This window comes from Panicum virgatum, chromosome 4K (assembly GCF_016808335.1).
Source record: "Panicum virgatum strain AP13 chromosome 4K, P.virgatum_v5, whole genome shotgun sequence".
Lineage (NCBI taxonomy): Eukaryota > Viridiplantae > Streptophyta > Magnoliopsida > Poales > Poaceae > Panicum > Panicum virgatum.
In genome coordinates, this window is record NC_053139.1 from 34,497,158 (window position 1) to 34,508,120 (window position 10,963).

Sequence of the window (10,963 nt, forward strand, 5' to 3'; positions counted from 1 at the left end):
GGGAGGGGCCGTGCCTGCGCGCCGTCTGTGCGCCGCCGTCCACATCCCCACCGGATCTGGCCCTCGCGCCGCCGGATCCGGCCTCGGGGGCCGCCCGCAGGGGCATCACGCAGTCGCCACCACCTCCTCGGCCTCGCCGGGCCACGGGCCACGGATCCGAGCCCGCCACCGCCTCCACGGACTCGCCGACGCCGCGGGCCACCATATCCGCGAACACCGCCGCCTCCTCGGCCTCACTGGCGCTGCGAGCCGCGGATCCGCGCCTGCTGCCGCCTAGCTCCTCGGCCGCAGCCACGCCGCGCGGAGCAGGGGCGCCGGCGAAGGGAGGGGGTGTGACTGGCAGAGGGAGAGGGCGCGACTGGCAGAGCAGGGGCGCCGCTCGTATCGCGACGGGAAGGAGAGCATCGGGCTGGGAGGATAAAGGAAAGAGAGGTGCGGCTGGGAGGATGAGAAGAGAGTTAGGGTTTCCTTCGTTATATACTTCCTATCAACAACTGGGCTGATATGGGCCTTGAATGGCCTTTGTCTGTTAACCGAGACAGACGTTTATAAGCGGCTCGCCTCAAACAATAGAACTATTAACCGAGGCGGTTTCTTTAAAATGCTCGCCTCAGTTAATACATTTTGCGAGGCGATTTTTTTAACTGCCTCGGTTAATAAAAAATGACCGTCTTGGTTAATCGCAGACATTAACCGAGGTGGTTTTTTCATGTGCCCGCCTCCGTAGTCTTTTCAAAACGTCTCGGTTAATTAATTTTTGTAGTAGTGAGTTGTTATAGATTCGCTAATTTTAGGATATACTTAATTTGTTCCAAATTATATTTTGTTTGACTTTTTGACCCTAAATTTGATCACCCATCTTATTCAAAAAATTTCTACAAATATAATTAAATCTAAGTCATTCTTAAAGAACTTTTATTAGTAGTAAAGCAATCAACAACAAAAGAAGTGATATTTTACATAACTTTTTACTAAGATAAGTGATCAAACTGGAAGTCAAAAAAAAAGTCAAATGAATTATACTTTAGAACGGAGGGAGTATGAAAGAACACCACCGCATATTTATTTAGAAAATTACTGTGTTGTGTACATATTGTTATTGTATTGTACCGACAACGTATTATGGGCACATCAATCTCAACTCATCAGTTGGCCATGCTTTCACCGTTCTCAATTAAAGCATTTTGTTCTCAACATTTGGCATGTACTATTCCAAAACATGTTTGTAAAAAGGGAAAAGTTCAAATTACACTATCGAACTATCACAAAAGTCCAATTTTCAACCTTCAATTAGAAAACCAGATAACATAGGCCATCCAGCTACCGAAATTAGGCAAATTTGGCCCTTGGAGTGATTTTCAAGGTCGTTTTGTATATTTAAAAAAATTAAAGAAATTCTAACTAGATCTAAAAAAATCAAACTAATTCATTTGAAATCAGAAAAATTTGAAACTAGTATCAATTTTATTTTAAAAAATGTAACATATCTATTATTGCTTTATTTGAATCTTGGTTATTTGAAAATAATAGACAAAACTACAAGCAACCAAATAGTATGAAAATAAAAAATTTGATATGAATAACTGAAAAGTATCATGCCAATAGCTAGGTAGGTTACATTTTTAGAAAACTTTTGATACCCATTTCGTATCTTTCTAATTTAAAATGAATTACTTATGAATTATTTTGTTTAAAATTGAATATTTTTAATTATCACAAAATGGAAAACCACTTTCAAAACCACCTAAGGCGCAAAATTTGTCCGGTTTCAACAGTTGGATGGCCTTTGTTTCGGTTTTGTAGTTGAATGTTAAAAATCAGACTTTTGTGATAGTTTAAGGATGTAAACCGGACTTTTCACTTCTAAAAATGCAGGATTAACTCTAGCGCGAGAATCCTTCCATATATCATTTGTTGGATCAACACATTAACACAAATATAATCGAGAATTGAGAACTGAACCGAAAAAATCGAGAATCAGAACTGAGAAAATTCGGTTCTTCTTCGGTTTATGGTTCTGAGGAAAAGAATTTACTCGGTTATTTCGGTTTTTGAGCTCGGTTTACCGAAGAATCGAGCTCATAGCAAATTTAGCCTAGCTAGTCAAGGCCCAAGCCAGTTCAACTAGAAACCCAAGCTGACCCCGCCCCAAATCCCATCCAGACTCCCAGTCCCCACACCCGCCCGCCCGCCCGCCCGCCCCACTCCCCCCGCGTCTGGGTGCCGCACCACACAGCTGTGCCCACGGCCCCTGCCACCACCCAGTCGCCGCCCCCAGCATCCCGCGCCCTCTGGCCCTCTCCCCGGGCACCCAGCGTCGGCACGTCGCTCCCTAGAAATGCCCTCTTCTTCCTCTCCTCCCCTCCCTTGCGCGCACTGCCGCTCTGTCCTCCACCTCTGATGCGCGGATCTAACTGTAGTGGGTGACGCCACCCGGCGACCAGCGCGTGCGCAGCTCGGTGGCGACACCTTCTGCTCGAGCAAGAGCAATGGACGAGGAAACGAACAGCGGCGCTGGTAGGCGAGGACGGGATCCATTTTTTTTTGGATTTTGTGAACCTGTGTTGAGATAGACTCAGTTAATTCAGTTATAACTGAAACCAAAACCGAATTTCCTCAATTCTCACTTCCAAAAATATCGATCAGTCCCTGTTTGTTTAGAACTGAACTTGTGTAGAAACCGAGGAACCGATCGGTTTGGTTAGAACCGAATGCCCAGGCTTACTCCTGACAATTAAGCATACGTTTGATCAAGTTTGGTGTAAGGCTCCCAACAGTTATGCATTTTTTAGTCAAAAAGTAGCTTGCTTTGTGCGAACTGAGCATAGCTCAGTGATTAGCTAATTAATTAGGTTTGTTTCATGCAATCTATCTAACCGGGGTCAAGTTCCAATTTAGCATGGGTGCTCGCACTTTTTTCAATCTTAGGCAATGTAAATTGATAATAAGGTGTCCATGCTAACATTGTCAATCTCAAGATTTGGCAACACATGTCCTTGGCTGTTAATAGAGATAGGCTGATAGGGTGTGCCTGCTTGCGTTTTAAGGGATGAGTTTTTTTTTTTTTTTGGTTGGGAGGGTGGTATAGCTTACATGACACGAGGACATATGTTTTTTTAGAACGTGCCTGAGCACGTATTTTGTTAAGAATAATGAAGAGCAGAAATACAGAGGTGCATCAGGACATACATACATACATACATACATACATACATCCATGACGACACTAATGGTTCACCATGTGTGGCTTGCTCTAGGGATTTAGTTGGCAAGAAGGCAGCAAAAGCCAAATTAAGAAAGTGACCCATCACAACTACGAAAGGAGCTCGATCGGACAAAATTAGTTTTAGATTGCTAAACCTTCCATTTCATTTCCTTGAATAAAGTTTTAAAAACATCGAAACTGAACCCTCATAAAACATGGGGGGTTCTATTTCACTTTGAACAAGAAATTGGTGATTAATTATGCTAGCTCCCATAAATTAAATGTGTGGCATATATATGATGAACAATTATTAATTGTCCAACAACATTTGACCTTTGACAGATTACACACTGCAAAGTCATGTACACGCGTGTTGGTCCAAGAGTTTGACATGTTGCTCTCCGAGGGTTGGGCAGTGTGGATGCAGATAAGAGTGCAGAGTTCTTGTCATGGTTAGTGTGGGTGGGAAGGGCAGCTGCACCCTCCTAAGATCACCCGATGAATTACAGAGATGAAAATAAGAGTTTGGCCACCATATGTAGCAGCCCTCAACTACTCCTACGTTCTACCTCTCAGCGACCTCAACCATGGGATTAAACTGAACTGGCATGGTAAACTACTGGTAGGTGCAGATGCTTAGTTCCTAGAAGCTCAACCAACAGGGTAAAAACATATCATGGTAGGACACAACAGGAGTCAGGAGGATTTCAACTTTCAACACAATGTGACTAAACTTTTGAACTCTGCGGATGACATATATATGACAATCTGAAATAATGAATGATGATTAATGAAAGCTAGAAAGTTGCAACAAAACCTGACCTATTCAGAATTCAAAGTGTACCATACCTCAAGAAGAAATCCCTACAGCATGACAACTATCTATTCTGAGGAAACCAAGCCACAAGCCCACACCCATGGGCGTATTCTGCAATTGCCAACCACCCGTCTGCGCTCCTTTACAGCAGGAGGGTTCGAAGGGCCATGGGAATCCCATATACGTGGAAGTACTGACAACCCAATACAAAGTAAGATCCCACGCTAGCTGTGAATCTTATAGACAATCTAAAGAGGGCAGTACAAATTACATGTTGTGCAGGTGAATGAATGAACTGAATCATGAATATGGACAGGTCACTGAATGCATTCAAAATTTCAGAACAGAACTGAAAGAGCCCATTACATTTTTTTTAGAACACAGAAATTACAATGTACAATAATGAATGAGAAGCTGCACATCAAGTGACGAAACCCATTACATTTTAGAATACAGAACTCACTGCAGGTTCCAGCAGACATTCATCTGTGGACTTCTTTTACAATTGCATCTTCACCAACAGAAGACGTTGGAAGCAGGTGTTTGTCTTCCAAGTCATCTTCATCGAAGTTATCATTGCTAGTCGTGTGGGAATCATCTAAAAGTCAAGGAAAGCAATAAGACATACATACATGTCACTGGATAACATTAAGATGTGAAGACACCAGAATGGACAAGAGTAAAGTATAAATACATGTCATATGGCAGCATGATAAACTACCAGTTGTAACAAATAGCCAAATAGGAGCCAGGAACATCTATGTGTTAGAGGAGTCAAGGGCCTATATAAGGAGTAGAGATTAGAAGGAAATCCCTTCTCTCTTGCCGGCTGTGGGCGAAGCCCCGCGGCCGGTGTTTCTAACGCCCTACAACCCTAGCCGCCGCCACCAGCAGTGAACAGTACCCGTGGTACTGTAGCGCCCTAGCTCTCTCTCCCTCTCAATCCCCACCACGCACATAACATCTAGAGAAGTCAAGGGCCTATTGGGACTTAGCCCATTAGGGTTAATTAGTCGCTTGCTTAGAGGTCAAGTTAACCTCTCTATATAAGGAAAGAAGATGTATCAATCTAATCAAGCAAGAGATTAGAAGGAAATCCCTTCTCTCTTGCCGGCCGTGGGCGAAGCCCCGCGGCCGGTGTTTCTAGCGCCCTACAACCCTAGCCGCCGCCACCAGCAGTGAACAGTACCCGTGGGTAATGTAGCGCCCTAGCTCTCTCTCCCTCTCAATCCCCACCACGCACATAACATCTGGTATCAAAGATCAGGCCTTGATCTGCCGCCTCTGCTACCATCTTCACCACCCCGCCCCCTGCTGCACCAGCCATGTTCCCCACCACGGCGGCCATGGATGGTCCTGGTTCACCCGCCGCACCGCCAGTTTTCACCACCGCCACGACCACCACTCCGCCGTTGCCCGCGCAGCAGTCTGCATCGCCCACGAACGCATGGGCGGAGTTGACGGCGGCAATCTACGACCTGCAGCGCCAGATCGACGACTTCTCCGCACGGATGGCGGCGCAGCTGCCTCTGCCATCGGTTCCATTCATCCCGAAGGTCTACCCCACGCAGTTCCTTCTTCCCTATTCCGCGCCACCATTCCTACCATACGGACTGCCTGGCTACAGCGGCCTCCACGAGTTGCCAGCAGCGCTGCTCCCCTTCGTGAGCACGCAGCCAGCGTCTCCAGTCATCGACCTCGTGCTGGCACCCTCATCCGCGAGCGCGCAGCTAGCGGCCCTCGTCCTCGGCGTGCTGGCGCCTCCATTCGCCGGCACACAGCAATGCGCGCCAGCGCTCTCCTTTGCGAGTGCGCAATCGGCGTTCCCCGCCATCGGCCTTCCGCCGGAACATTCATTCGCGAGCGAGCAGCCGTCCGCGACCACCATAACCGGCACCTAGCAGATCCAAGCCGAGGGCGAGAAGTCGCAGCAGATCGAGCAACCGGCGAACATCTCGACGAAGCCGGCGGGGAAGATGCCTACCCGTCAGGTGTTGGCGGCGGTGCGGCTGCAGGCTGCTGCACGCGGCCTCCTAGCCTGGCGTCGACTGTAGGAGATGCACGAGGCAGCCTTGATGGCGGGTCGACCTCGGCAAAGGGGAGCGCGTCCTCGCCCCGTCGGACGGCCACCAGCAATCGCGCTGGCCTGCTGCTGTCTTCAAGCGTGAGCAGGGTGTTGTTTCCGCGGTCGGCGAACTCCAACTCTGCTGGCCTCTTTGTCACCAGCGGTGACGCACTGTCTGGTGCCACCGCTTTCCACTACCGGCCGCCGCGAGGACGTCTCCGCTAGTCGCGGTCCCGATTAATTCTAGGTGGCTGTACCCGTGCACCCCTCTCGTTCCGATGGTCTCCATGGGATCCAGGTGGCTACATACGTGCAGGTCCAACGTGCGGAGTGTCCGCCATATCTTCAGCAGTCAAAAATAAAGAGCCGCAGTTTATTTAAAATAAATCAAGATGTAAAAGGCTTGTTCTTAGGTGTTCAGTTTGCGTCTAGTGGAGTCATCGTTAGCATCATCGTTTGGTTGCAGCTCAAGGACAAGCTGCATGTCCAGGTGGGGTGTAGTGTTAGAGGAGTCAAGGGCCTATTGGGCCTTAGCCCATTAGGGTTAATTAGTCGCTTGCTTAGAGATCAAGTTAACCTCTCTATATAAGGAGTGGAGATGTATCAATCTAATCAAGCAAGAGATTAGAAGGAAATCCCTTCTCTCTTGCCGGCCGTGGGCGAAGCCCCGCGGCCGGTGTTTCTAGCGCCCTACAACCCTAGCCGCCGCCACCAGCAGTGAACAGTACCCGTGGGTAATGTAGCGCCCTAGCTCTCTCTCCCTCTCAATCCCCACCACGCACATAACATATGTGTACCTGAGAAACGACAGTCTGCAAGGTTCTTTGTTTCAGTTGACTCAAGCCGCATGCTTTCTGGTAGAAGGCAATTGCAAAAGGCCCCTGAAAAAAATTTGGATTATCCTCCAGTTTAAAATAAGCATGACAGAATGTAAAATAAGTACATGTTTTCATACAAACCAACATGATATAGCTATGTGTTTCATTTTTTCAGTATCCTAGTTGTAACCAAAAAATACTATTCAAAGAATGGAAGATATTGGAGTCAAATATTCTGGCTTATAGTTAGTTCTTTTTCAAGTTTTCCCCTGGGGCCTCACATGCCCCATGAGGTAAAACCTGGTGCCTGGTCAACATTCATTATTAGATTCTGGTCAAGACTCATAAGCAGTGTATTGTAGGAGCAAAGGATAAGTAGTTATCAATGATCACAACTCATCCTGTATGTGCTTCAGAGTATTCCGTCGAAAAATTGGAAACTTGTGTTTTCTGCTTGCATAGGTGCACAATGTGAATGGTTGAACAATATGAATCCAGAATGGACTCAGAAAATGTACATGCGATACACTAAATAAGGTTAATACCGATGACTCAATAGCATGTTGATCATGTTAATGTATCTGCAGAGTGGCTTATATCATCAGTTGGGTCAAAAGCAATGTCAGAGAATTCCATACTAATTTAGGAGCTCTAATAAACATTTTTTAGTTTGATTATTCAATAGTGTTGTTTCCGTAATGCCAATCAATTCTTAATTCTGTGCCTTATCATCGCCCTTTGAATAATCCTTGTACTCTGTGTAGCCATCACTCTTTCTCTACATGTTAATAACTTCCTCCCCTACCTGAGCGCTAAAACAATCCCTAACCTGCTACCATCATCTTCATCTGCAACTTACTCCCATCGTTACATGATATCAGATACTACTGCTCCATCCAGTTCCCTACAGATTGAGCATTCCTATCTTCATCTGCAGAAGAAGATGGGCATCATCTTCTACAGTGTAGTATGATCATCTTCTCCCATCTATAGTTTGATAACTTGAATTCTTGATTTATAGTCAGGATAAGCCCATTGTTAGAAGTCCAGATACTAACTTGATACAACAAAGTGATAATGTGATATACTTCTTAGCAGTAATACAATCACTGGAAACTTTCAGAGATGATAATTTACAAGGAGCACATTTTTTATTACCTAGCCTTGCAAGTCGATTGACCCAACCAGGAATTGATTTTCCTGTCAATCTGGTGCTAAGATCATCTGTGAAGTGGTTACAGTTCTTCGAAATGAGGTGGTAAGTATCTCCGTGATATTCTGAGGCCATCCTCTGAATGAATTCTCGAAATTCCATGGGACTCAGACTTGTGCGGCCAATGAAAATTGTACATCGGTATATGAACCCTGGGCAGTTCTTCGGTTCCACCTCAAAAACCCCACTTGATGGGTAATCATGTGCTCCAAAACTGTACTCCGATCCATGGACTGTTCAAGACAAAGTAACATAAACATAAACAATTTGGACACTTGGATGGAATTAATGCATATGGACCAAATGTTCTAAACATAGCATGAAAGGGTTCATCAAGTTTTGATCATCACCCTAAAACCATGACAATAGCATCACAGTATACATGCATATTCAGGGAACTTTGCACAGTAATCCCTCAACAAAAGAAAAAGAATTGATCAGGCACTCTAAATTCCCATCCCTAACAGATCATTAAGTGCTCTGGAAATTTAGCGCTCCAACCTTGGATATGCAAAATCATTAAATAGAACAAAACTTACCAAGATTTTTACTGATCTATCTTTTTTAAAAGAATGTTGAGTTGGTTGATAGAGAAAGCAAAACAACAATATTTTTTATGGGCTAAAATTAGCTACACGAATAAATTTATATTGGATTACAGGTAGTAACACTGATAGGGTGGTAACATTTTCATGAACTTGAAACTTGAAAATCGAAGTTTATATGAAAACATTATCTTGGAGCATGTCAGCAGGTAGTGTTTTTCTTATGAAATGACGTGCATGTCATGGAACCTGAACTCCTGAAGTTTCAACAAATTCATCATGAATCCTAAAGGGCACTTTCAAGATTATAAGGATCTATTGACAACCTAGCAGGGTCCGGTTACAACAAAAGTTTAGGTGGGTTATTTACCATGCTAAGTTGCTAACCACTAGGGCCTACTAACCACCAAAAAAAGTTTCTGCAAATTTCAAACGACCACACTAGAGTTTAGAACTATCAGAAAACAACAGATTTAAGCTATATTTTCTGACTGCATTTCTACATAATGTTCTGCAGAACTACACCTTCAACTATTTCTTTCATCGCAAAACTACACCTTTAAGCATTTCCTTCATCTCTGACAGTAGGTCACTGGTCAGCTCACAAAGGTGAAGAGACAGTGCTAAAATGTTCGGTTTTGTGGAAGGATTAAATACAACTGTCGTTCAAATAGAATTTTGATTCTTTAAAGGGCCCTTTGTGATAGCTTAGAAAAAAAAAACGCGACAGGGGAGGGAAGATGCCCCCAACCCCCCACCCCCACCACAGTATTTCATTAAGAGGAAGCAAACCGGCTTCTGGTCACGAGTCACGACCCACCTCCCGAACCCTGGCTGCGCCAGTGAGGGGAATTTTTATTGTGCAGCACCCAGGATTCGAGCCCTAGGTGGGTGGCACCTCTACTGGACGCTCTACCGATGCTCTACCATTAAGCTACAAGCTCATCTGCGTGATAGCTTAGTACAGTTTGTGAAATCTATTTTTTCTAATATGCAAAGTTTAACTCTAAAAGGATTATGGCACCGCACATTCAAAAGAATGTTGATATAATAACCATACAACTAATCGAACAAAGAAACAAATTTGTTCAAAAGAAGTGATAAAGTGCTATCAAGGATATTCCATAATTAAGTGAAACGGGCTCCTTCAAGAAACAAACAAAATTAATCTCGTATCATGCTATCTTCAAAGAAGCAATTGATATGTCCAGTCTAAGCCTTCATGTACAATTCTAGCTCTATTTTGAGACTACACACCATTTACAAAAGACCATCATATGCCATACAGGATGGATTCCCCGACATTCTTATTCCGATAACTCCAGCACGTCGTCTAGCTTATGTCTCGATTAGAATCTTAACATGGAGAGACTTTCTCCATTATCAATTCAAACAATTATCAAAACCGACTCGAAGATCCTGCTGATCGCTAAGAGAAACTCGCTTCTTCATGGAATAAAAGCACGAGTTCCGATAAAAGCTGAATCTAATTGTGATTTCAAAAGAACAGTATGACCTACGGACCCATTCCTCTCGGAACCGAAAAAATCCCCTCCGGAATGAATCGCCATTTCGGGCCTGGCGCTCACCTTCGACGGCGGAGTGGAAGATCCCGAGCCCGCACCAGTGGAGGTAGTTGTTGATCGGCGTCAGGTCGTACACGTTGAGCGTCACCGGGTACGTCGCCGCCCCCGCCGCATCCCCGACCGCCGCGCCGGCGGAGACCGCCCCGCCCATCGGCCCCGGACGAGCCTCCCCGCGCGCTTCCGGCCCCGCCCTCGGAGATCTCCCCCGCGCCTCGCCCACCCGGGACCGACCGACCGGCCGACCGCGCGCGCAGCCGCCGGCGGCGGCTCCTCGAGGCGGGATCCCGAGGGGCGCGTGAGGGAGCGGAGATGGAGCAAGGGAAGAGAGGTGTGTGGATGGAGACGACGAGCCGACACGGCGACGAACGGACAGCGCGTCCCGGAATTACTTTTCTCACGGTAGTGCGGTGAGGGTTTCACGGTTGTTCCACTTGACGGTAGGGTCGGGAGCCGTGGGCCCGGATGGAAGTGGGACGGGTGTGGGGTGTCGTTGACGGATCGTTGGGGTGTCAGAATTGAGTGGTGGGGACACAACTCATGGGGCCTGTGTCTGGTCTTATATTTTGGTCCGAACTGTCCTAAACTTGCAAAAAAAAATCATATTGGTAAGACATGAACGTTTCATATTTGAATTTTTTTAAATCTGATAGCTATTGATGTTCTATATTTTTTTTCATTACAAACCTTATTTTCTAGTCTTGTGATCTTCTCTAG

The 10,963-nt window shown here is 45.7% G+C and overlaps 1 protein-coding gene across 1 annotated transcript; it reads right to left on the reverse strand.

Annotated features, from left to right (window-relative positions):
• Nucleotides 1-4,294: 4,294 nt before the first annotated feature.
• On the reverse strand, nt 4,295-10,614 carry LOC120704858 (deSI-like protein At4g17486). The gene is made up of 4 exons (XM_039989394.1): nt 10,253-10,614; nt 8,064-8,351; nt 6,885-6,968; nt 4,295-4,620 (listed from the first exon to the last, which is right to left on the reverse strand). The coding sequence occupies exons 1-4, from the start codon at nt 10,398-10,400 to the stop codon at nt 4,505-4,507; spliced, it is 636 nt and encodes a 211-aa protein (XP_039845328.1). The 5' UTR covers nt 10,401-10,614; the 3' UTR covers nt 4,295-4,504.
• Between the last annotated feature and the right edge of the window lie 349 nt (nt 10,615-10,963).

Excerpts from the sequence above, each read along its gene's own strand:
- LOC120704858 (XM_039989394.1), bottom strand. The coding sequence starts at position 10,400 with ATGGGCGGGGCGGTCTCCGCCGGCGCGGCGGTCGGGGATGCGGCGGGG. Across the intron at positions 6,969-8,063 it reads CAATCGACTTGCAAGGCTAG|GGGCCTTTTGCAATTGCCTT; the intron begins GTAATAAAAAAT and ends AATTTTTTTCAG. Across the intron at positions 4,621-6,884 it reads TGCAGACTGTCGTTTCTCAG|ATGATTCCCACACGACTAGC; the intron begins GTACACATATGT and ends CTTGACTTTTAG.